Source organism: Eulemur rufifrons, chromosome 2 (genome assembly GCF_041146395.1).
Source record: "Eulemur rufifrons isolate Redbay chromosome 2, OSU_ERuf_1, whole genome shotgun sequence".
Lineage (NCBI taxonomy): Eukaryota > Metazoa > Chordata > Mammalia > Primates > Lemuridae > Eulemur > Eulemur rufifrons.
The window spans coordinates 17,212,080-17,238,240 of record NC_090984.1 but is presented as its reverse complement, the minus strand read 5'-3'; the positions used below and the strand labels follow the sequence as shown (position 1 = coordinate 17,238,240).

Below are 26,161 nucleotides of genomic sequence, written 5' to 3'. Positions count from 1 at the left end.
GGCGCGCCAGGCGCTCGCGGCCGCGCCTCCTCCTCCTCCCTCCCCTCCCTCCCTCCTCCTCCCTCCTCCTCCCGTCGCCTCCTCCCGCACCTCCTCCACTCCGCCTCCTCCCTCCTCCTCCCGTGCCTCCCTCTTCCCGCCTCCTCCTGCTCCTCTCCCTCCTCCCTCCTTCTCCTGCACCTCCTCCTCCTCCCCTCCCTCCTCCCCCTCCTCCCGTGCCTCCCTCTTCCTCCGCCCACTCCTTCTCCTCTCCCTCCTCCCCTCCCTCCTCCCCCTCCCGCGCCTCCCTCTTCCTCTCCCTCCGCCCACTCCTCCTCCTCTCCCTCCCTCTCCCCTCCTCCTCCTCCTCCTCCTCCTCCTCCTCCTCCTCCTCTCCTGCTGGCGCCCCCTGGTGGCTGCCGCACCTGTCAAGCGCTGGGAAACAGGCTCTAGCCCTGCAACGCCCCGAGGAGTGGGGACAGTCCGCGGAGTTGTGCTAAGGGGGAATCCCGGCGCTCCAAGCGGGGACCCATCAATAGTGATGATAAGGGCCGGACGCGGTGGCTCACGCCTGTAATCCCAGCACTCTGGGAGGCCGAGGCGGGTGGATCGCTCAAGGTCAGGAGTTCGAGACCAGCCTGAGCAAGAGCGAGACACCGTCTCTACTAAAAATAGAAAGAAATTATCTGGCCAACTAAAATATATAGAGAAAAAATTAGCCGGGCATGGTGGCGCATGCCTGTAGTCCCAGCTACTCGGGAGGCTGAGGCAGGAGGATCGCTTGAGCCCAGGAGTTTGAGGTTGCTGTGAGCTAGGCTGACGCCGCGGCACTCTAGCCCGGGCAACAAAGCAAGACTCTGTCTCAAAAAATAAAAAAATAAAAAATAAAAAATGATGATGATAAGTAGTGACAAAGAACGCAGCTCCCACAACGCCGGGGGATGTGCTAGGAGCGCCCTGTCCCATGGGGTGCAAACCTATAGAAGGTGTCCTTGGCGCGTAGGTGACTCATCAAGAATGGTAATAGTAATAATAATAATATCAGCAACAGGAAGGAACACAGCTCCCACAAGGTCGGGAGAGGTGTCAGAAGGAGCTCCCGGTTTCATGGGGTGGGCACCTATAAAAGGTGTCCTTGTGCTGTAAGTAGGTAACTCATCGATAATAATAACATCAGCAACAAGAAGGAACACGGGCTCCCAGAACCACAGCAGAAATACCAAAATGAGGCCGCGGTCACAGCTCACTGCAGCCTCCAACTCCTGGGCTCAAGCGATCCTCTCGCCTCAGCCTCCCAGTTCTGCGGGGTGCGCACCTACAGGCAGTGTCCCTGGCGCTCTAAGTAGGTAACTCATCAATAATAATAACAAAATCGGCGACAAGCAGCAGCACCGGATCCCACTAATTACAACAGGAAAAATACTAGAAGTAGCTCACAGTTCTCCAAGGGGCTTATTTAAGTGTTGCCGGCTGTGTAAACACGCACCTCCTCGACAACAGGGCTGAGATCGGTAAGGGGAAGAATGCTTGGATAATGCTGTGTGCCGGGCACTGTGATGAGCACGTTTAAGTTTATAACTTGTTGATTTTTTTCTTGAGACAGGGTCTTGCTCTGTCACCCAGGCTGGAATGCAGTGGCATCATCACAGCCCACTGCAGCCTCCAACTCCTGGGCTCAAGCGATGCTCCTGCCTCAGCCTCCCGAGTAGCTGGGACGACAGGTGCACACCACGATGCCCAGCCAATTTTTTCTTTTTTCTTTTCCTTTTTTTTTTTTTTGAGACAGAGTCTTGGTCTGTTGCCCGGGCTAGAGTGAGTGCCATGGCGTCAGCCTAGCTCACAGCAACCTCAAACTCCTGGGCTCAAGCAATCCTACTGCCTCAGCCTCCCGAGTAGCTGGGACTACAGGCATGTGCCACCATGCCTGGCTAATTTTTTCTATATATATTTTTAGCTGGGCAGATAATTTCTTTCTATTTTTAGTGGAGACGGGGTCTCGCTCTTGCTCAGGCTGGTCTCAAACTCCTGACCTCGAGCGATCCACCCGCCTCAGCCTCCCAGAGTGTTAGGATTACAGGCGTGAGCCACCGCTCCCGGCCTTTTTTCTTATTTTTTGTAGAGGTGAGGTCTCACTATTGTCCAGGCTGGCCTGGAACTCCTGGCTTCAAGCGATCCTCCCACCTCAGCCTCCCAGAGTGCTGGGATTACAGGCGTGAGCCGCTGAGCCCAGCTGTTTATAACTTATTTAATAAAAATACCAATATTCTTTGTCATGTGCAGCCACTGAAGAAAAAAAAAAGAAAATGAAAAAAATTTTTAAAGGAAAAAACAGCAATTGTATTTATATCAACCAGAAGTTATACTTTTTAAAATTACACTTGCTCTGTGAGCATCCTCTTCAAAATATTTCGAAATATATTGATACACTTGGGCCAAGTGCTTTACGGGTGCATGGTCAGCTCTGCTTGAAACTCCCCACAGATGTTCCAGAATTTAAGCTCAAGTCCTTCCCAAGGCCCACCAGGCCCTGCACGACCTTCCCTGTCTCCTCCCTGCTCTCCCCTCCTCCCTCTCTCCCCCTCCTCACTCTGCTCCAGCCACACGGGCCTCCTCACTGTGCCTCCGACACACCAGGCACCGTCCTGCCCCAGGACCTTTGCACGGGCTGTGCCCCCTGCCTGGAAAGCCTTTCCCCAGACAGGACATGGCTCACATCAATCCCACATCACTTCCTCTTCCCACCTTATCTAAAATCACTCAGCCACCATTTTCTCCTTTCTCAGCCTACCTTTTTTTCTCCACAGCATTCCCGCCCATTGTAAATTGTATTTTATTTTAATGTGGTCCATAGAGACTTGAAATTGACAAACCGCATAGCTCTTCCCACATGCCAGGTTCTGCGCTAAGTGCTCGGCACGTGGTAGCTCGTTCAATCCACACAACAGACCTCTGAGGTGGGTTCAAATACATGAACAAAAGCTTTTTAGACTTTTAGGGTTAGGGTGAGGGTTAATGTTAGTGCAAGTGCAGCAAAGGAACTAGTAGAGGCTTTAGAAGGCAAATTCAGGGAAGGCTGAACAGAGGGGATGACTTTCCAGTTAGGATGGGACTGGCACATCAAGTGCAAAGGCCCTGGGGCAGGGAACAGTGGGAGAAATGGAGGAACAAGAAGGACATGAGTGACTACGGCCGCGGGCGGCCGGGGACGGTGTCCCTGCTGGGCCGGAAGGGATGGCTGCAGGGAGGAGCTCCACACCCCGCCCTGCACTAAGCCACATGCATGAAATATTAATGCAACCGTCAGGGCCGGGACGTGAGTGATGCAGATTAGACACTTGCCTTGGATGTGAAATTCACAGGGAAGGAACCAAAAAGTTCAGTCGTCAAGATAAATAACATCCCACCATATGGAGAGACTACAGGAAAAGGGACGAGGCTCTGACACAGGCTGCAGCGTGGAGGGACCTTGAGGACATGGTGCTCAGTGAGAGATGCCAGACACAGGACATACAGTGTGTGACCCCATTTATAGGAAATGTCCACCTGTTTTATTGTGGGGGGAGGACTGAGGCCCAGAGAGGTTAAGTCATTCACGCATGGTCACACAGCAAGAGTGCTGGGATTTGAACCACGTGTCTCCCACCATCCCTGCTCACGCCTCTTCAGGCAGCTAAGCCTCAGTTTCCTTATTTGCCAAGTGGGATAAAAAGAGAAAGAACAGGGCGACAGTCCCGGGTGTGGATTCAAAGAGCTCAAACGTGGGCTTGGCATCGTGTCTGAGACATCCTTGGTGCTCAGTAAATGGCCGTTTATCATCATGTGTACGGCGGCCTCCTGGCCACCCCCGATGGGGACAGAACATCAGGGTGGGTGAGAGGTCAGGGGTCCTCCCACGATGTCCCCGTGCAGTCCCAGGTGCCATGGCTGGGCCCAGCGCTCAAGGCCTCCCCGGGCTGGTGGCGCCAGGCCGGAGTCAGGCTCCGTCTCCATGGAGACCCACACAGGATGCGAGGAGCCCTGTGGGCCGCCAGCGTGCGGGGAGAGGCGTTAACAAGAATCAAGAGAGAAAGCTGCCAGCCCTCCCGTGAGGCAAACATGCCTTTTTTTTTTTCCCAGCTCCTTCCTCCTTTTTCTTCCACCCCCTAACAAGAGCCTGGTCGAGCTTGGGTCTATTCTCTGGGTGCTTAAATCCAGCACTTTGCTCCCAAAGGACACCCATCCCTGGCATTTACTCCTCGATAGGGCAGGGCACGGGGTGGCCGTGCACCTGGGAGGGTTTGGAGACCACAGGGGCGGTTCTGTGACTTATTTTCAGCCGGAGGAAGTGTGGTCACCACTGGTGTGACAGCAGGAGGCCCGTGCTGTGGGCTGCTGTTGGGGAAGCAGAGACTGGGGACGTATGTTTCTTCATACACCCGCCCCAGGGCCTTTGCACTTGCTCACTCCTCACTCTGCCATGAGATTGGCTGGATCCAGACCACGGTTTCTCCCCCTCGGCACTGTTGACAAGTGGGTCCAGATCATTCTCTGGGGCGGGGCTGTCCTGGGCACTGCCGGCGCTGAGCAGCGTCCCTGCCTCCACCCACCGCATGTCTGGAGCACATCAGAAACATCTCCAGCCATCGCCAAATGTCCCCTGGGAAACAGATCACCCCTGGTTGAGAACCGCTGTCCTAGAATGCCTGTCCCCTAGAGTCCATGCCCTTGGCGGGGCGCTCCCCGCATGCCCATCTCAGGGACACCCCATCCCCCTGCTGGGCACTGCTACCTCAGTAGCTACTCATGACCAGCTGAGGTGTCACCTCCTCCTGGAAGTCCTCCCTGCAGCTCCAGCCTGTGTGCCCACTGTCACTGCTCTGCTCTCCGCACCCTCCCCTCTGCTGAGGATGACCCTGTCTGCAGGGACGGCCACCTGCCCCGCCCAGGGACAGTGCCCCGAGCGGCTCAGCAGATACCTCGTGACCGAGTGCACGGACCTCAACGGTTCAAAGTGATTTGAGAGCCTTTTTTTTTTTTTCCCTCTTCCCTTCTCTGTGGATTTTTCTGTCTTCTTTTGCATTTTTCTCCTCTTCCCACGTTGACCGTGAATCGCTCTGGAATCAAGAAAAAGTCTAAAACTTCAAAACAGGAAAGGAAACAGGGCCGATTCAGCAGTCGCGGCTGTCAGATGGAGGACGTAGGCACCGCCGCCAACACGGCTGGTTCTTTTCCCTTGGGAGCCCGGCGCCATCCTGAGGTTCTCAGAGCCGACTGGTCCCCCCGGCTGCCGGGCTCACACCCACGCTGCGGGCGTCACACCGCCTGTGCCCCGCCGGGAACCCCGAGCACACCCTGGGCCCCGTGCCTGCCTGGTTAATGGTGACACTGACGGATCGTTCGGCATGTGCCGGGCGTTGTGCCAGCCGCGCGCACGGCAGGGACTGCTGTTGTCCCGCTCCTCAGAGGGGCAAGTCCAGGCACGCAGAGGTCCCAGGACACAGTGTCTTACATTTCTCACCTTTCTGTATTTTGCCAGATCCCTGGGAACTGGTACTGTTTTTTTTCTTTTGTAATTGTGATCAAATGCCCATAACAAAATTTACCATTTTAACCATTTCTAAGTGCACAGCTCAGCGGCATTAAGCACATTCACGTTGCTATGCAACCATCACCACCCTCCACTTCCAGAACTTTCTCATCTTCCCAAACTGACTCTCTGTCCCCATGGAACACTCACTCCCCGCCCCCTCCCCAGCCCCTGGCACCCACCATCCTACTTCCTGTCTCTGTGGCTCTGATAACTCTGGGGACCTCCTGTGAGCGGAATCACACAGGATGTGTCCTTCTGTGTCTGGCGTCTCTCACTGAGCACGATGTCCTCAAGGTCCCTCCACGCCGTGGCCTGTGTTGGAATTTCCTTCCTTTTGAAGGCTGAGTGATGTTCCACCGTGTGGATGGGCCACGTCACGTTTACACAGATGCTCCGTATTTTAGGTTTTGCGGGCTCCGTGGTCTCTGTTGCTTCCAACGGCTCAGGGCTCCGCCACCGCGGTGGGAAAGCCCTCAGAGACGACAGGTAAAGGAACGGCACAGCCACGTGCCAATAAAATTTATTTACAAAAACAGGCAGTGGCGCCGGACACAGCCTGGGGGTCAGAGTTCACTGCAGTCCAGCCTGGGCCACAGAGCAAGTCCCTGTCCCTAAAGTAAATAGATAAATAAATGAATAAATATGCACCAGTTATGCCTAGAAAGTGCTGCTTATGCATAAAAATACTTTTCACATTTTTATATATAGTGGAATGAATCCTGCCATCCTATTTCCAAAGCAAGCTTTCGCGGACACACACACGTATACCCAGACACGCTGGGAAGACAGGATGAAAAAATACCAGCGCGCGTTGGCGGAGGTTATCTCCACCGGCTGGGCTGGTTGGTGACATCCCTTTGCTCGGTTATGATCGAGGAACGCGGCGTGTAACAGAGAAATGCCTGCGAGCCAGTGCAGGGAGATGCCGGGCAGGCTCTTCCCTGCAACGTGAGTTTTGCCCGAGTCCACGCTGGGGCCAAGGCCGCCTTCCATCCGAGGGGAGAGGAAAAGGCCACCACTGCTCCCTCTCAGCCTCGCCGGGCTCCTGCTGATCCTGTGGGGCCTCAAGAAGGTCAAGGCCCTGGAATCCCAGAGCCCTCCAAGTTGGGACGATCTGGCCCAGGGAGGCACAGCCCCCACCCCCCTGGGCCACGAAGGCCCTTAACTTGGCTCCACGGAGGTTCTGGGTCCACCTGTCCCCTCCGCACTGAATAATCCGCTCCCACTGCATGTTTTGGGTAGACGGAGTGTTGGGTCCAAGACCTGCCTCCAATTCCAGGAGGACCCAGTTTGAGAACAGGCAGCTTTGACCCAGGGTACATGTGAGTCACTCAGAAAGCTTCAAGGGTCTGGCCCCACACACCAGTTTCCAGAAGCATCTTTGGAACACATAGGACAGGACAACCCAGACTCCTCTGCCTCCACCTGGTCCAGCCCAGCCCCCTCCACCTGGGTCCCTGGCCCCCACCCTCACCCATCTGTCCCCAGAGCAGCAACCAGAGGGCGCCTGTGAGCACCTGAGTCAGGGCCTGTCCCTCCTCTGCCCACAGCCCTCCACAGCTCCCGGCTCCCTCAGGGTAAAATCCAAGTCCTCCCTGCAGACCACCAGGCCCTGCACGACCTGCCCTGTCCCCACTTCTCCCTCCCCTCTGCCCTCTCTCCCCGGTCCTCACTCTGCTCCAGCCACATCGGCCTCCTCCCTGTGCCTCCAACACGCCAGAGGTGGTCCTGCCCCAGGGCCTTTGCACAGGCTATTTCCCCACCTGAAACACCCTCCGGGTTTCTCCCGGGCTGGCTCATCACTCAGGTCTCAGATCAAAGACTGTCTCTTCTGCCCACAGTCCTCCCGTCTGCTCCCCCAGGCCTCCTGCACCCTCCCTGCTTTCCTTCGCTGTCCCCTGCCCCCTAGAACACAAGGTCTGCGAAGGCAGGGATTCTTCTGTGCCAAATCCCCAGCATCTCAGCAGCAACGCAACTGGCATTTGTTGAATGAGTCAGAGAACTGGGCAGGCTGGGTGGGGCCTCAAGTACCAGGCAGAACCTGGTGGGGGACAAGCTCCGGATCCCCATCTGCTCCATGGACCCTGGGAGACCCAAATGCACCGGGGACTATGCCCCGCCGGGACCCTCCCTGGAGCCTCGATGGGGGCTGGGGAGGGGGGCAGCCTTCACAGCCTGGTGACCTCCCATCCTGGGTTGACAGCATCCCCCAAACTCACATCCAACACAACTCCAGGATGCAGCCTTCTTTGGCAGAGGTCATTAGCAAGGCCAGGCTGCGGGGTGGGCCCCGATTCTCGAGACAGGGCAGCCCGGTGGAGACGGGGGCAGAGACTGGAGCAACACAGGCACAGTCAGAAGGTGGAAGAGGCAGGAAGGAGCCTCCGGAGGGGCTGAGGGCCTGACGACACCCAGGACCACTCGAGGGTCTTTGTTGTTTGAACCTGCCTGGTTCGTGGGGCTTCGTCCCGTGGCGGCCCCAGGAAGTGAGCGCACCTGTTACCCCACTTCGCGGCTCAGGCCCCTCCCCGCCACCCCACTCCAGTCAGCACGACCGAGTCCTAGGGCCCAGCCAGGGCCGTAGTGACGATCATTCAATATGGCTTTATTTTCTCACTGGCTGGCTGCCGTCCCACAACAGCCTGAGCTCGGATGGCCCGATCACCTGCCCGGGCGGCTCAGTGACACCCAGACAGAGGCCCCCCGGTGGCACTCGAGTGCATCCCGTCCGTCCCCGGTGACATGGAGGCGGCGGCCTGAATCAGTGTCTGGCGCAGGGCGCACGTGCCAGCGGTGAGCGGGGCTGACGGGGCCCAGTGAGCAGTTTCTGGGGGAGGCGGGCGCCTGGCACGGTGGACGGGGTGGAGGGCCGTCCTTTCGCCCCTTCGAGCCACAGGTCCCCTACGGTGCTGGGCCAAGGAACTGGTGGCCGAAGCCACAGAGCCCCAGGCCCCACCCGGCAGACTCCCCGGCTCTGATGGGCCGGCCCGGGCCCCTAGGCTCAAACACTCAGCGGGCAGCCGGCGGGACCCCCGCGGGACCCCTCCGCTCCTCTGCAGCCCCCGGAGCCTCCTTGGCAAACACATCACAGATTATATTGCTAAAGAACAGACACACCTTGGTCTCCCTGAGGTCAGTTCCGGCCTCCCTCCCCGACCCCCTGGAGGGGCTCACGCCCGCCCTGGTGCCTGGTTTGAAGGGTTAAGGGCTCAGTCAACGGCTCCCAGGGGGCCACAAGGATCTCACGGAGGCGCCAGCTCCCCTAGAACGCATCCTCCTCTCCAGGGACAGGAGACCCAGGCCCAAGGCAGGGAGCCAGTCCGGGGAGGGGGCAGGAGCCGCCTCTCTCCCCGGGGGGCCGCCTGAGTCCCCGGCACTCCCAGTGCCCCATCCCCAGGGCAGGCCGGCTGGCCGGTGGTCACGGGCAAGCGTGGAGGGCCCAGGACACGCCGGGAACAGGGCAGGCAGCTGGGAGCCCCACACGGGGTGCGGAGGACACAGCCTGGGTGCAGCCACGGGCGCCTCACAGGACAGGCATGCGGCCGGCAGGCAGGGACAGGCTCCACAACCGTCACCACCACACTCGCCTGTGGTCAGACCCCGAGGTCGTGGCTGGAGAAGCGGGAGGCCGGGGTGCGGGGAGCGCGGCCGGAATCCGGGAACCCAGAGGCTGGTGCCGCCCCTCGGACCAGAGGGCCGAGAGACAAACAGCTGCGTCCAAGCCACCGGGTCACCGGCGCGCGTGCAGAGCCAGGGAGGGCAGGTCCGGGGCCACCCCCATGTCGTTGCCGTGGCAGGAGGGACAGCGGAGGCTGTGGGCGGGCGGGGCGTGTCCGGCGTGTCCTCTGCAGTGGTGCACGTTTGCTCACACGGAGCGAAGCCCGGCTCCGGGGCTGGGGGCTCCTCCGCGGCTGGTCCCCAAGTCCGTGGCCTGGCCCCGGGACATTGAGCAAGTTCTCCTCCAAGGAAGTTCAAAGACAAAACAAAAAGAAAGACCCCCCAGTCCTACAGAGCAACGCGGAGGACCTCTGTAATTGTGTTTCGCCGGCGAGGGGGACGTGGGCCCCTGTCCCGCCGGGGCGGCGGAGGCAGCGGAGAGTGTCCACTCACTCGTGCGTGGCCGGCGGGCAGGGAGTGGCGAGGAGGGCGCAGGCAGACAGGCGGGGGCTGCGGGGGCGTCACTGTGTCTTGGCCTTCACGAGCAGCCTCTGAACTGTCTTGTAGAGGAGGCTGAAGTGCTGCAGGGGTGGGGCGGGGTGAGGGTGCGGCAGGACTGAGCCCAGCCGAGGGCGGGCAGCGGCGACACCTGCGTCTAGGCTGGGAATGGGGCTGGGCTGCCACTCACCTGCACGGCCGTGTAGGCCATCCCGAGGTAGGCGCCAATGCACACGGCCAGGAGCAGGTCAAAGATGGCCGGCTTGACCCTGGGGGAAGATGGGGACCTCGTGGCCGGCCGGCAGGGCCCAGGTGCTGCCTCGCTGCCCCTGGACACCTGTGGGCCGGTGTCCCCTGCGCTGGAGCCAGGGTGAGGGGCTCACTCACCTGTACGCATTCATCACCTGCTTCAGCTGGTCGTAGAAGACGAACTCCGGGTCCCTGGGGAGAGAGCATGTCCTCAGGGACTCGCCTGAGCCACCCTGGCTCGGGCACATCCTCACAGCCCCTTCTCAGAAACCGTGACGAACAGGCCAGCAGCCCCGGGGCCACCCGGAGCTCCCGCCAGCCCCGCTGCCAACTGTCCCTTGTGGGGAAGGACAGCAATTACTCTTAGGTCACATCCTCCCCACTCTTTTTCTGGGTGTTAAAATATACTCTTTCACAATAAAATAGGGTGGCTGAACGAATTTCACAGGTCTGGGAAGCATGTCCAGAGAGCAACGGTAACCACAGCCTGGGACTGAGACACCCTGGCTCCACAGATGTGGTCCACTCTGAGCCTCGGTTTCTTCTCCTGTCTCCCGGGACAGCTGTGCATACCCACAGTAGGTGTGGAGCCCGCACAGGCACTGGGCACCTCAGGCATGTCTCCTACCATGAGGCCTTGAGGTGTGCGCTTGGCCCAACTGGGGAGGAGCTCAGGGCCTCCAACACAAAAAAGGCAAAACCCAGGGGGCCGCACTGAGCCACATTCAGGGGACTATGGGGTCAGAGTCACCCAAAGGCCCAGAGTGTGAAAGAACCGCAGAACGTGGGGGGGTCTGGGGCCGCCACACAGCACACGGAACATCCACTGCGTGTGCACAGCAGGAGACCACACGCCCGAGGAGGAGCGTGTCCAAGCACTGCCCGGACATACCGACCGCTCCTCCCGAGACCTGACTAACTGAGAGCCCTGTACTTTCCACTCACGGTTCTCTTTTTCTTCCTATTTTTTTTTTTTATTATTTTCATTATGTATTTATTTTTTTAGAGACAAAGCCCTGCTCTGTCCCCAGGCTGGAGTGCAGTGGCATCATCACAGCTCACTGCAGCCTCCCACTCCTGGGCTCAGGCGATCCTCCTGCCTCAGCCTCCTGAGCAGCTGGGGTTGCCGGCTTTCATCCTGTACTTTCACTTGCTCCCTCTGGCACTCTCTGGGGCAGGGCGGGGGGTGAGCAGAAGATTCTGGAAGTCGCGGTCCCAGTGGAGGCGATGCCCCCGGCCCGGGAGCCCAGCCGTGCGTGAGCCCCACACTGACGGGGCGGCCCCGCCCGCCACGCTCACCGCTTGTCCGCCTTCACGTGGTGCTGCCGCACGTCCTTCAGGTAGCGGCTCAGGTAGTGCTCCAGCGTGCTCAGGAACGTGCTGTCCTTGTCCACCAGCTGGGCCGCCCGGGGCTGGTTGGTCAGCCAGTCCATGACGGAGTCCAGCTGCTCCTGCTGGATCTGCTGCAGGGACGGCGGCCTCGGTCACAGGCCCGGCCCCCCCCCGCCCGCCCAGGCCCCTCGCGCCCCTTACCATCTGCTCCGTGAACACCGGCATGTCCGGGGGGGTCCCCTGCAGAGGGAGAGAGGAGGGGACGTGCCCTGAGTCCGGGGCGCCCGGCGGGCAGGACTGGCGCTTGGCGGCAGAGGGCTCACCTTCTCCGTCAGGTTGTAGATGACACGCGTCAGGGCCTCCGCGATGATCCTCGTGTTGCGGGTCAGGGTTTTAGAATCCACCCGGGACCTTCGAGGTTTAAGATAAAAAGAACATCTTGGAATTGGAATCATTTACAATCATCAAAAAGCGAAGAATGAAAATGAAAATCTCTGAAGACGGTAAAAATGAGAACAGCGACGGCCTTCCTGGGCAGGGGCGGGCCCTCTCCACACCCGAGTCCTCTTTAAAAGGGGGGTCCTCGCCGCCCCTCCTAACAGGGATGTCCCGGCCCCCGCTGGGCCAGCCACCGAGCTCGCGGAAGCCAGCCCAGTGCGAGCCGCGCGCTCCCACCCTGGCCTTCCCACGTGACTGCGCCACCTGGACCTGTTTTCTCATCTGGAACTGGGGGTGACCGGCACCCGCCTCCCAGGGCTGTCGGGGGCAAACTCATCGTGGGATAGTGGGGTGAATGGTGGCCCCCCAGATTCACATTAACCGAGAATCTCCCAACAGGGGCTTCTCTGGAAATAGTGTCTTTTCAGACATAATTAGTTGAAATGGGATTGTGCAGGAGTTGGGGGCCGATCCAATGGCTGGTGTCCTCACAAGAGGGAAACTCGGACACAGAGACACGGGGGAAGAGGCCACGTGGAGACGGAGGCAGAGGCTGGAGCAATGCGGCCACAAGCCAAGGACGCCTGGAGCCCCCAGGGGCTGGAAGAGGCAGGAAGGAGCCTCCCCACGAGCCTCCCCACGAGCCGCTGGAGGGAGCCGGCCCTGCCCTCAACCTGACCCCAGATTCCGGCCTCCAGGACATGGGGAAGAGATTCCTGCTGCCCCAGCCCCCGGGCTGTGGGGCTCTGTTCCGAAAGACACCCCTCGGCGAGGGCCCCAGCTGGTCACAAGGGGCACCTCCCTGGGCCTCCCGCAGGCTGGACGGCACCGTCCCTGCCCCGATGGGGCTCGCCTGGCACACCATGCATGGTGCAGGCACAGCAGGAGGGTGGCAAGAGCTTCCTGCTCCTAATTCAACAGGTGACGGGACCTGGGCGTCCCACGTGGGGGCTGTGACCCAGGCCACACACTTCGTCTTCTCTGTCCCAAGCAAGGGTTGAAAACTGCGCGGCCCTGCTTCCCGCCACAGCCACGCACTGGCCCCTCCCCTGCTGCCCTCGGGGGTCTGTTCCCTTCCCTGTGGCCCCCTGGAGTCATGACCTACTGCTCCCCCCACCCCCGACACCCGGGAGGGCAGTTCTGGAAGGCAGCGCCGGTCTCACCGCACGTCCATGATGCTGCTGCGCTGGCCGTCGCGGTGGCTCTGCAGGTGGGACAGGGTGAAGGCCGGCAGCCGGCGGATGGCGAAGCGCTCGTGCTCCCAGGCCAGCACATCCTCCGCCAGGTTGATCTTCTTGTGCACCATGGAGAAGCGCACCTCGGGGAACTGGTGCGCGGCCACCTGTGGCCCCAGCGCGTCAGGGGCGGGTCCCAGCTGAGCTCCCCAAGTTCCTGCGGAGCCGGCCCCGCCCGGGCCCACGGGCCCACTGCCCACATGCCCCCCCGGTGTGGGCAGTGAGGAGGAGCCTGCCCGCCCGGCACCCACCGTCTCCAGCTCCCGCAGGAAGGCGTGCTGCAGGGTGCCCTCGCGCGGCGGCTTCGACACGTGCAGGTGCAGGCTGTTCCCGCGGCCCACCGTGTCCAGGCACAGGACGAAGGCCACATTGTCCTGGAGCAGGCTGGAGTCTGCAGGGAGCCAGACACTGAGCGCTGGGGAGGGGGCCGGGGGACCAGGGAGGCCCCGGCCCTCTGTGCCGCCCCCGACCCCCACACCCCGACCCGGGCGACCTCGCACCTGTGTGGTCCAGGTTGTCTTCCAGCCAGCGTTTGGTCCCCTGGTAGTTGAACTTGCCCCCTCCAGAGGCAAAGAACAGGAGGTTGTACCTGGCAGGGGAGGACCGGGTTGGCTGTGACAGGCGAGCACCCTGGGTGGGGACGGGCCAGGTCGTGGGCCCAAGGAGGGGCGGGGATAAGGTCTCCGCGGAAGTATGAGATCATGACCACCCCTGGGGCAGGGGCTCCCCGCCAGGCACTGCGGACACTGGGCAGGATCTTTCTTTGTGGGGCCGTCCTGGGCACTGCAGGTGCTGAGCAGCGTCCCTGCCTCCACCCAGCCCATGCCAGGAGCTCCCCTAGAAAGAACAAACGAAAGTGCCTCCAGACGTCACTCAGCATCCCTTGGGGACAGGATCAGCCCTGGGTGAACCAGGCATGAACACAGATGGACACCTGCCCCTCAGAGACAGGGCGGCACCGGCCTCAGCTCAGAGCCCAGAGAAGTCAGGGCCACCCCGGCTGGGATTTTTCTTGGCATCCTCCTCACGGTCACAAAGTGACTGCCCAGTACCGGTAGTCACGCCCAAGTTCAGAGGAGATGAAGGTGGGGCAGGGGACCAAGTCCGTTCTTAACAAGTGGTAAAATAGGTGCTTTCTCATCCACAGCCTCTAGGGACGAGGGTCCCACCAGCCGAGGGAGGGGAACGATACATTATTTAGAAACAAACTGAGTCTAAGCCCTGCTCACAGTGGACACCAAGTAAACCCTGGTGGGGCAGACGGCACAGACCAGGGGACTCCCTGCCCCTGGGACTCCCCTCCTCTGTCCCTCCCCACTCAGGTGTGGATTTAAACGTCTGCAGCCTCCTAGGACCTCAGCAGGGCAGGGGACCGTGGGACACAGAGTCTCTTGGGCGTCAGTGGAATCCCTGAATCCTGGGGGCCTCACCCATGGGAGACATTTTTGGCCGCCTGGATGGATGGGTGCTCCTGGGTAGGGGCAGGGACACCGCTCAGCACCTACAGTGCCCAGGACGCCCCACCCCAGAGAACGATCCAGCCCCAGGGTTGCAGTGCCTGGGGGAGACCCTGTCTCTGTTCTCGTGGCTGAAAACCCTCCCAGCGGGGTCCCGGGACTCGCAGTGGGGCTCCCAGGAGGTGGAGCTGGGAGGGCGCGGCGGCTGCCCGGCACCCGGGAGCCCTGGACAGACCGGACGCCCACCCCCGGGGTCAGAATCCCCCGCCCGCCGGCACTCACGCCGCGTGGGTGCGCTTGTAGGTGTAGAGCCTGGAGAAGAGGCGCGCCAGCTCCAGCAGCACGGAGATACCGCTCCCGTTGGAGTCCGCGCCCAGCGACAGCCACTGCAGGGCAGAGACCACGGTCACCCTGGCTGCCCCTCACTCTGCTCAGAACCGGCTGACAGTGTCCCCCGTCTGCAGGGCCCAGCAGAGCCCAGGCCTCTCGATCCCCATAGTGCTCCCCTGAGCCAGTGACAAGCCGCACCGGGGCCAGAGCCAAGGGCCCAGCTGGTGGATTTGTTCACCAGGCGCCGTGTTCGCCCAGCCCCAGCCTTGCACGGTGTCCCCTCCCTCGGGGCCAGCTCTCCCACCCTTGCGCCTCCACTGCGGGGGGCGGGCACAGTCTGACCCCGGCCTCCCCTGCCCGAACTTGTCTTGTTCTTGTTCTAAAGCAACTTTCTCAAAGGGGCACAGCTGATTCTTAGGGAGAGAAAAAATCTCAGCTGCTGCGATGGCTGGGGACTGTCCCAGGTCACAGTGCGTACAGGGGTCCGGCGGTGGCACTGAAGCTCGGGGACAAGGTCCCACTTCAGCCAGACCCAGAAGGCCACACGGCACCGGCACTGTCTACGGGGACGTCAAGCAAAGCCAGAGACGGGAGTGGATTCGCTGGGGAGGGGCTGGGGTGAGGCTAACGGGGCCGCCTCATCTTGGGGTGAAGCTCTGGAACAGACAGCAGCGACAGCTGCACTACTCTGGGGATGGACTAAAAACACTGAATTTTACGTTAGGTGAATATCTCAAATAATAAATCTAAAAAAACTTGACATGAGAGATGATGGGGACAAAAATATCAAAACGGCTCCTTTTCAGGAAGGCAGAGACTGAGCCCGGTTCTACCCCGAACGGGCCCAGCGGGACTCAGCGTTCTCAGGGATGGGGCCTCAGCCCCCTGGGGCGGCCACGGCGCAGTCAGCGGCTCGGCCAAGTGGCAGCCCCACCCGCCGCCCAGCGCCCAGCGCCCAGCGCCCTGGTGTTCCGGCCACTTTGTTCACAGCAGGACGTCCCCATGGCGGTAGCAGCCAGTGATTCTCATTCTGGTGCAGCCCCGACCCCGCCGTGCCTGGCACAGAGCAGGACAGAGCCGCAGCGCAGGGGAAGGTGCCGGCGAGGCTGCTCTCGGGTATCTGGGAACCTGGACGGCCCCACCTCGCCGGCTTCGCGGGCGGCTGGGCCTAAACTGCCCCTGTAAACACCGCGGTCCGCACCCGCCCTGCCGGCCTCTGAGTCTGGACTCCTGGCATCCCGGCACGGGCCAGGCGGCAGGGGTGGGGACAGGTGCGTGACCAGTCCGCACGGACACCTGGGCGCCGGGTCCTTGCAAGCTTCCCTGGGGACGACACCCCACAGGTGCCGTCATTCGCTGCTGGGGTCGAGCGCATCCTGCGTGACTCCCTGGGGAGAGGGTTCTGGAAGCTGGGCCTGGTCTCCCCGCCCCACCCCACACCTTTTCCCTTTGCTGACTCTGCCTGGTCCCTTTGCTGTCATGAAACCATGTGCTGAGCCGGGGGGGGGGGGGGGGGGGGGGGTGTTGGGGACCTGGTCTCAATTCCTGGCGCAGCCACCTACGTGCCCTGGGACCTGAGAGACCCGCGAGCTCAGAGACACAATGACGGCGCTGCGGGGTCCTGCCGGGGCTCGAATGCACATGGACATCAGGGTGGGTGAACTGCTCGGACCCCGCCCGCCGTCCCCTGACGGACGTGCTGCCCCTGGACTGGGCTGAGCTGAGTCCAGTCCCCGAGGGGTGGGCTCGGGGGACTCATGTACTGTACGTACCGGGGCTACTCCGAAAGCGTCGTAGTGGGCGACGATGACGATGGTGGGAAGGTCCTCTCCGCCCAGCCCTGTCAGCCGGCCCTGTGGAGAGACAGCCTGTGGGTGGCCTAGGCTGCCCCCGGGGCAGGGCGTGACCACAGCATGGGGCCTGTTTGACCCTAGTTCTAGCATCTTCCTCAGCACCAATACCCACAACGCATCTGCCTCTGATCCGGGGGTGAGGCAGAGCCCCGAGAGGGGGACCCCACCCCTACTCCGGTCCACGAGGCTGATAACTTTAAGAGAATGGTGCCAGAACAGGAAGGGATCCAGGACCAGCGCCCACAGACGCGGTGGTGACGCATGACCTCAGGTGTGTGCCGGGTCCTGGGGTGCAAAGACATCAGGCAACTCCCCTGCCTGCGGGGTGGCCGAGTGGCCTGGCACAACCCAGTGTGAGTCCCTGAGGACGGGGACCCACAGGAGCCCAGGTGCCAGGTGAGCACAGTGGCTCCTGGTTGAAGACCTGTGTGGGATTTCTCAGGCCCAACCCCGGGCAGCTACAAAAGTGGCACCTGGCAGGCCCTGGGGGAGCTGCCTGCCCACGCCGGCCCCCCGTGGAACCCGCTGCAGCCTCTGGGGGAGCCAGGGTCAAGGTCTCAGCCCTACCTAGCCGGGGTCCTTCCTCCTCCACCTCTTTATCTGAGGCCGGGGTCCTCTCCCGGCGCCCCTGCCAAGGCCTTCTCCTGGGGGACGAAGGGCCCTGAAGACACATCCCCACCCTGACGCTCCCACCCACCCGGTTACGCTCCGAGCTACTGAGCCCTCACCCCAGCCCTGGGACCACAAAACTGCAGGAACCTTCTGTCCTCGCCACGGGGGGACGACCCCCACATTGGAGCCCCGACAGGTGAGAGCCCCCGACAGGTAGGCCACTCTGGGGGAGTCAGCTCGGGGAGCCGGCTCTCCGGGGCAGGGCTCCTGCTCACAGCCCGCAGTGAGCCTGGCAGGCTCAAGCCCTCACCTGCGGCGAGTGGCTTCAACCGGCCACTCGCACACCCGGCCTGAGCTCCTGACAGCGGGGAAATAGGGGGACAGTGGGCCGGGCCACTGTGAGGAGTCCGGGCAGGTTTCCCGCAAGGCGGGTGCTGATCCGGTGCCCTCGCAGAGGCTCCGTCTAGCGGGACCGGCGGTGTGCAGCCAGGTGCCCGGGCGAGAGGGAGGCGGCCTGGCTGGGCTGGGGTCAGCAGGGGGTGGCGGGGAGCGGCAGGGGGTGGCGGGGAGTGGCAGGGGCACTCACCTCCACGCTGGTGATCAGCCAGTCGCTCACGGCCTTGCTCTGGACCCCGCTGGTGACCATCTGGAAGCCGTTGGCGGTGGCCGTGTGCAGCAGCACTGGGGAGGAGGGCGGGGTCAGTCGAGCCGGGCGCCAGAGCCAGACCCCCGCCCCCAGCACCCAGGACGCGGGGCCTGGGCAGGGCGAGGTGGCGGGTGCGGGACTGGGCCACACGAGCATGGGTGCCACCAACGCCCATGCGCGTTCCAAGGCAGCCTTCACCGAACATGAGCCACATGTCCACCCCGAACGTTCTGCTGTGACGTTTCTCCTTTTACTCTTGGGCACTAAATAGGAGCCCCCCACTTTTCACGTACGGCAGAGGCCACCCTCAAACGCCAGAGAGTTCAGCCTCGTCCAACCTGCGCTTCTGTTCCTTAAGCATTTTAAAAACACAGTGATCCACCGTAGGCACAGAAGACACTGTCGCTGGGGGAAGCCTGTCCCCCGGGAACTCTCTTAATACAAGTTTTGTGGATCTTAATGTATTTCAAAACAAAAAAGTCAAAAGCAATCATGACCAGTAACGTGTGACTTCACAGTTCGTTTTTTCCTCTAAGTGGTGTAAGAGGAGCCCTTCCCCACGCCACTGCACTCCCCCTCAGCATTTCCAACGCCGCGTGACACTCCACCATGGCCGAGATGCCTCCCTCCTGCTGCTCTAACTGGTATCTGGGGCTTTCCAAGAATTCGCTCTTCTATTGCCACGTAAAATGCCACTGTCAAGACTATGAGACCGGGGGTTGGCAGCTTTTTCTGGAAAGGGCCGGAGAGTTAATACTTTCAGTTTTGCGGGACAGATGGTCTGTCACAGGCTCAGGGACGTAACTTTGCTACTGTGGCAGGAAAAGCCCCACAGACCATGCACAAATGAATGGACATGGCCCTGTGCCAACAAAACTTTATTTATAATAACAGGCGGCCCCTGGGCCAAAGTTCCTGATCTAGAGATGGCCAATAATTTGGCCATGAGGAAGGAACTTTTTCTTACAGCTCCAACACATATTGCCAAACCGCTTCCCTGAGGAGCCGTGCGGGTTTATCCGTGGGACAAACCCCCTGCCCCGGCCCGTCCTCGCTGACCCTGGGTATCTGCTTCCTCCTCACGCCTGCTGTGTCCGTAGGTGGACACGGCGCGGGCAGGCCCCTCTGCTCCCTCGAAACAGCACACCCGCCCCCGCCTCCCCCTCGACAGGTCACACCGCAGAGCTCCTCGCCAGGTCCCCTGGTCACTGGTGCAGAAAAATGTTTGTCCCTCTTCCCTGAGAAGAATGTTGCTGGTCCAGCTGACGTTCTAAAGCCAGGTGACACTGAGGATTTACTCGGCAGGCAGAGAACCGAACTCCCGCCGCTGTTTCCCACGAGCCGTGAGCAGCTGGGGTGGGAAATGCCTCCCTCTAAGCAAGTGGTCCCAAACCTCCGTGTGCACAGGAACCAGTGGCCTGGTGGGGGACAGAGGGCTGCAAAGTACAGGGTCCTGGGTCCCGGCCCCAGGTGGTAGTGACGCAAGTCCACGGCGGGGCCCAGTAATCTCCACCGTTAACTACACAACAGGACACCACACACTGGCTCTGCGTGTGGAGACGGCACAGGGTGACCACAACCCTGGGACAGGGAGGCCCCCCCCACACCCTCGGCCCCCTCCCTGCGGCCGAGAGCCCACCTTCGGCGGCAGAGGCGGAGCCCTGGGAGGCAGAGGCGGCCTGGGTCTGCTCGTAGATGGAGAGCAGGGCCTCGTCCTCCACGGCAAAGTACACGGGGACGACGGTCTCCATGGCCAACATCTCAGGCTCGATCTCCATGAATTGCTGTGGGGGAGACACACGTTTAGGGGGCTGCTAGCCTGGGCAGGGAAAGCAGATCGGCGGGGCCAGTGGCTGGCCCTAGAGGGAAGGCAGGTGGCTCAGTCAGTGGCGTGAGCTGCCCCCTCCCCAACTCCTTCTCATCTGCAAAAGCACCTCCACTCGGGGCTCTTGTGGGATCCTACCAGATCCTGTTCTTTCGAGGCAGGATCTCCCCGGGCACTGTGGACACTGGGCTGGGTTATTCTCTGCGGTGGGGCCGTCCCTGCCCCCACCTACCCATGCCAGGAGCTCCCCCTCCTCAAATTTCTCCAGACGGTGCCCGGTGTTCTCTGGAGACGAATCTGCCCCCAGGGCAGGACTGTCAATGGAGAGGAACAACATCTCACTTTCTAAAGGGCCCAGAGAGGTGAGGCGACCTGCCCAAAGTCAAACAGCTGACTCCAAATCCAACCCTGAGCACGTGGGCAGGGAGGGCCCGGCACTCACCCGGACGACGTCCTGGGGCACGGCCGCCACGGCCCGCGGCAGGATGATGACCACGGCGCCTGCCGACTGCCGCAGCGCCTTTTGGTACTGCTCGTAGGAGAAGTCCAGCAGCCGCATGAGGACGCAGCGGCGGCTCAGCACATCCGCGTCCATGGTGCGCGCCTCTGTGTTGAGCACCGCATTCCGCGTGCCTGTGGGAGAAGGGGGTTTGTCTCTCAGCGGGCACCAGGCCAGGACCTGCGCAGCCCCCTTCCGTGCCCGACCATCTTAGAAACCTGCACACACAGCTGGGGTCCCAGCCGAGCCGCCTCCAGCCCCACCCACCACGAGAGGCCTCAGAAAGGCCCCGAGGGCACAGAGCTCCGCAAAAGGAGCCGCTAGCGCTCTCGGTATGGCCCGGGATGCGGGTGGCCGCCCAGAAAGCTGGGAACTCCGACTGTCACATCAAATTGCCCAAATGTCAACAGCAAGCAACGGGTCTACTGCACATAATACACTGCTCAGACCCACCTGACGTGTGAAAACCAGCGAGCAAACCCTGGTGCGCGGCCCTGGGGCCTCTGGTGAGCTCCACACAGGAAGCGCTCAAAAGTGACAATGCAGACATGGCCCTGGGTCCCCGGGGACCCGCCTGTCCTGTCCCAAAGGTGGGGGCTGGAGGAACTCCAGCGCAGGTGACCAGGTGACGCACTCGGGGACACCTGCCAGGCCCTGTCTCTGCTTTCCAGGAACGGGTTGCCTGGGAAGGTGGCAGATAGGACAGGGCGGGCTCCAAAGGACCATCTGACGGGCTGGAGTGGTGGTTCCGGAAGGGCACGGGGGGAGGGACGGAAGGGACACCCGTCCTAGTGGGGACGCTGGGTGGGGGTCTCCGGGCCTCTGCTCCCCTTCCCGTCTGACCTCACTTGCCCACAGGGGGCCTGCCAGGCAGATGGCAGCAGAGAGCTTGAGGAAGTCCTTGGGGCTCGGAATGCTGGGGACGCCCCTCCCCTGTGCCCCACCTGTCCCTTTGGTCTCCCAGGGGTGGCTCAAATGTCACCGCTTCTGGGGGTGGGGAGGTGGGGGCCACCCATAGGTGCCTACTGCACCCTGGGCCAGAGGCTGGGTGTCCGCTCGCCGGAGTTCAGGACTCGCTCTCAGCGGGGAGGTGAGGTCACAGAGGGAAGCAGCAAGTGGACACAGGTCCCCCAGGACGCCCTCTAGGATGGAGACCAGCCCCATCCGAGCCCCGTGTCACTCTGCCCCCATGCCCTGGCTCACCCGCCGGGGCCCAGGCACAGGGGCTTTCGGTGGCTCGACTGCCTTTGGCGGCTCCAGTCTCCCCCAAGAGCAAGGGCCAGGGCGGGCGTCCGTGAGCCAGCGTGGACACGGCCCTCGGCCCTGCGTCAGGAAGGCTGCGCACGCGGGCCCCACAGAGGCGGGTGCTGGGTATGGGGCAGGAGGCGCCGGCCCCCGTTGCAGGACCAGGCCTGGACAGAGGTGGACAGACTTTTCCATCACCTTGCCGGCCTCACGGGCCCTGTCACGATCACTCAGCTCTGCTGTCTCAGTGTGAGAGCAGCCAGAGACGGACAGCAACACAGTGCGACCTTGCCACCGTGTGCCAATAAAACTTTATTTACAACAGGCAGACGGCTGTCAGATTAAGGAGCTCTGGAGAGCCGGGCCCTTGGGGGTGTGAACGTCCCCACCCCATGGGGTCCCTGGGATGGGATACAAGTGAGGCACTAAACACAGCAGGAAAGCCAGGCAGTGTGACAATTTCCACCCGACACCACACCGACACCAGCGACACCAGCTACGCCCAAGAACACACTTCCCGCCCAAGAACACACTTCCCGGAGGAGGGCCAGAGTCCACCTGCTGGGAGGAGCCAGGCCCCACCAGGCCCGGCACCTGCCTGAACACAGAGCACCTCTCAGGCCCGAGTTTCTCAACAGGAGCAAAGGGGAAGTTGGGAAAGGTGTCCCCAGCGAGTCACGGTTGCGGCGCCCTGCGGAGAGGGTGCTGAAGACACGGGGAGATTGCGCAAGCGTGACGAGAGTGACTTAGCAGGCCGGTCCTCAAAGGCAGCATACCTGGGCTTTCCCAAGGACCCATCCTCGGCAGGGAGCCCACCCACGCCACCATGTCTTTGGCTGCTGCCGGAGAACAGCGACAGGGACACAGTGTGGAGACGCAGGCCCAGCCGGGCAGCCACACACCACCGCGAGCTGGACCTCCGCCTCACGGCTGCAGAGGAGAAACGGCGAGGGCCCCTGTGCTCTCCCTGGAGCCCACAGTCCTCCCAGACCGCCGGGTGAAGGCCAGACACAGGGACACACCAGTCCCCGTGCAGGGCAGCTGGCTCTGGGTTTCTCAGTGAGAGTGACGCACGCTGGGGGCCAGGGAGGAGGGCGGAAGGGACGCCAGGATCAGGGCAAAGGACTCAGAAGGGAGGGAAGAGAAAAGGGCCGGAGGTGACGGGGTTGAACGCAGAGGCTAAGAGAGAAGAAACAAGTCCCACGAGGAAACCAAGGCAGCTCTGAAAGTCAGCAAGGCTGTTTGCTCAACACGGTCTGCCGGCATTTCCCTGGGGGGTTCTAGGGAGAGAAGGGACCCATTCCAGCTGCCACGTGGGAGCCTGGAGTGTGACCCCAGGGGGCTGGAACCAACAGGACTCGGACAGATCTGGAGAAACGGGTTGTTTCAAATCCCAGGGGCTGGGCCTGCTAGGCTGCAGGCTCCTCTGGAAAACCCATGAAAGCCCGGGAATCGAGCTGCCCGCTATGTGGCTGTTTGAAATTATCACCACTAAATGGCACTAGGAATTATGTTCCTCGGTGGCACAGGCCACGTCCCACAGGCTCAGCAGCCCCCTGTGGCTGGTGGCTCCCCTGTCAGAGGGGGAAGACAGAAAACACGTCTGCGTGGCAAAGAGTGCTATGGACCAGTGCTGGTCAAGACCCTTCCCCCAGCACCAAATGGCATTAGGGGCTCCTGGTCCCCCACTCCCGCCCTCCAGAGCCAGGGGCCCTAGGGTTAGAGCACCACTCTGACCCAGGGTCTCTACCCTCCACCCCCAACACTGTGGACACTGGGGCTGGATTGTTCTCTGGGGAGGGGCGTCCTGGGCACTGCAGGGTGCTGGGCAGCGTCCCTGCCCCCACCCACCCCATGCCAGGAGCTCCCCCCAGTCAAGACAACCACAAACATCCCCAGACATCACCAGATGTCCCCTGAGTTGACAACCTCTGCTTTAAATGAAAACAACATAACTTTGGGGTGAAATGGGATCCAAGGGGAAGTCTGGGTACATCCCCAGAGACAGGCTCTCCAAGGGGCTGACAGAGGCTGGGGGTCCCAGGGACTCGGGCTGTGCCTGAGCTGTTTCAAGAGGAGCTAGTCCAAGAGAACCGGGGCTCAGAACTGAGGGGGCCTGGGGGACGTGTGGAGAGGGGCTCCTTCATGGGGAGCTCAGGCTTGACCTTCAGGGACCTGAGGGGCCAGGCTGGAAGGAAAAAAAACTCAGGACCAGAAGGTTCTGGAACAGCAGGTGCAGCTAAAATCAGGAAGAGACAAGGGCACGTACTATAGAATGATATGTGCTCGGGGGTGCTGAGGTGGAGGGGGTGGAGACGCATCCAAGGAGGGCAAGAGTGCACCCCCCTCCCCGAAAAGTCCCAAGGCCAGGGGATGGAACTGGGGAGGTGGGAGGCGACTACAGGATTCTGAAAAAGTGGCTCACACGCTGGGACCAGGGAGAGCCTAGAACCTAGGAAGAGATGGAGCGTTGATTGGGAGGCAGTGGTCAGAGAGAGCGAGCTCGGAGGGGCCGGGTGTGGGCACCGGACTCAGAGCGCGGGGTACCCAGTGTCCGCGGGAGGGGGTGGGGCTGGCCAGACCCCAGCGTCGGTAGCTCAGCGTGGCAGACACCAGCGCAGGGACGTTTAACTCCAAATGCGGTTAAGCCGAAGGTTGGAGCTCTAGGCACCGGGCGGGGTCCTGGGCGCTGGAGGTGAGGGGAGGGCAGTCAGGGCAAGTGGGCACTGGCCCGGTTGGACGCAAGTGCCCAGGGGGCCCAGGAAGGAGACACGAAGAGAGGCGGCGCGACTTTGGCTCGGCTACGAATAGCAGAGCGGGATCCCGGGGGTCCCGGAGCAGGGGGCGCTTGAGTTCCGTGGCAGGGGCCGGGGCTGCGGAGGCGAGCGCGGGGGACTCATCGGGCCCCGGGCAGGGAGAGCCGGGGTCCAGGACACCCGAGCGAGGGCCGGGGCGAGGAACAGCGGGTCGAGGGGCCTGGGGAATGGGGCCGGGAGCCCGGGGTCGGGGGGTCGGGGGGTCGGGGGCCGGGGGCCGGGCCCGGGCCGCGGCGGCGCACGCACCGTAGGGCTGGCCCTGCAGGTCGTACTGCTGCATGCGGTACACCGTGAACTCGTGCGCCGCGTCGGCCGCGGGCAGCGGCGGCGCCACCAGCAGCAGCACGGCGGGCAGGAAGACGATGAAGCCGAGTGGCAGGCACGACGCCTTCAGCATGTTCTCCAGCACCTCGCCCGCTTCCTCCAGCATCCTGGCCGGCGGCGGGGCCGCGCGGGGCGGCAGCGGGAACCGGACGGCGGCGGCAGCAGCGGCGGCGGCTCCAGCGGACTCACCTCGGCATGGGTAGCCGCCGGGGTCCTTCGGGCGCCGCGCCGGGCAGCCCGCGCCCGCCCCGGGGTCCTGCGGGCACCGCCACGGACAGCCCACTCCGGCCGCGCTGCCTCATGGGAGTTGCAGTCCGCTCGGCGCACGCGCGCGGAGCCCCCGGGGAGTTGTAGGCCCGCCCGCAAAGGGCTGTCTGGCTAACACTGCGAAAGTTTCACATAAACTACAAGTCACAAAACACAGAGGCTTTAAAAAACTATTCTGCAGTAGAATTTTCTCATATTGAGTCTTTGGTGTGGGTTGCGTGGGGAGAAGAGAATGAAAGGCGGGGAGCAGGACGTAACCTTGCGACCTGGAAGGAAGTTGGAGCTGAAGGAAATAGGAAGTGGCTTCTGGCGCGCTAGGTCTCCTGGGAATTGTATTCCCCTCGAACAAATACAAAGGATCATGGGAGCTGTAGTCTTCCTGAGAGAAGTTTCGGAGGAAAAAACTAAAAAAATCACTTAAAACTCCCAAGGAGGCAGATGTTAAGTAACACGAGGGCGAAGACTTCTGCCTGCTGTGTGCATCGATGTATCCCCGACACCGAGCACAAGCCCTGGCACACTGTAGGTGGGCTATGCAGTTTTGGGATGAATGAATGAAAAATGAATAAAAAGTCGTGCTAGGCTGTGACACGGTGCGTTATGGTACTTGTAGTCGCAGCCTGGGCTGCACACAGGGTGGGTGGCATCCTCGGTTATATTTATCCTTGATCACATTTGGGGCATACGTATGCTAAAAAAAAGTATTCGATGTTCCTCGGAAATTGGAATTTAATTTCTGGGCATTCCATATTGTATTTCCCCACGTAGCAGCCCTCAGGGTGCAGGTGTCAGGGCGGAGGTACACCAGGAGCATCAGCAACTCACAGCTCCTCGCACAGATGGGAAGACAATGGTCCGGCCCCTGGGGAGTGAAGATCCCCAGCTCCAGACGGTTGTCTGAGGACTCAGGGCCTCCTTTCTGTCCCGAGTGAGCCCTGGCATTTGTGCCAATTAAGAGAATGGGCTTGAGTCCTCCATTTCCCAGCTGTGTGACTTAGGGAAAGTCACTTCACCTCTCTGGGCCTCCGGTTCCTCAGCTGTCAACTGTGAAGATACATAATGAAACACCCTGCCCCACCAGCGGTGTGTAAGGATTCGTTACGTCAATCCACATGAACGGATTCAGAGCTAGGCACACAGTAAGTGCTCAATAAGCATTGGCAGTATGAGAATGCACCAAGCTCACGCAGCCTCAGGGCCTTTGCATTTGCTGTTCCTGCTGGAAAGTGCCTCCGGCACCTCTCTGCATGACTGAGTATTCCAAGGAGGGAAGGAACTGACATTCATTCATTTGTTCATTCATTCATTCATCAGAAAGGAAGTATCAGGG

The 26,161-nt window shown here is 61.5% G+C and overlaps 1 protein-coding gene across 2 annotated transcripts; it reads right to left on the bottom strand.

Moving 5' to 3' along the window:
• Positions 1-8,138: 8,138 nt before the first annotated feature.
• Positions 8,139-24,764, bottom strand: NCLN (nicalin). Of its 2 annotated transcripts, none has more exons than XM_069480644.1 (15): positions 24,487-24,764; positions 20,123-20,313; positions 19,495-19,639; positions 17,796-17,890; positions 16,517-16,597; positions 14,697-14,800; positions 13,458-13,546; positions 13,209-13,348; positions 12,886-13,064; positions 11,608-11,695; positions 11,486-11,524; positions 11,252-11,415; positions 10,091-10,144; positions 9,894-9,972; positions 8,139-9,786 (listed from the first exon to the last, which is right to left on the bottom strand). In XM_069480644.1, the coding sequence occupies exons 1-15, from the start codon at positions 24,668-24,670 to the stop codon at positions 9,727-9,729; spliced, it is 1,692 nt and encodes a 563-aa protein (XP_069336745.1). In that variant the 5' UTR covers positions 24,671-24,764; the 3' UTR covers positions 8,139-9,726. The 2 variants fall into 2 exon arrangements, with proteins under 2 accessions (XP_069336745.1, XP_069336755.1); XM_069480654.1 differs by having other exon boundaries at positions 11,252-11,412.
• Between the last annotated feature and the right edge of the window lie 1,397 nt (positions 24,765-26,161).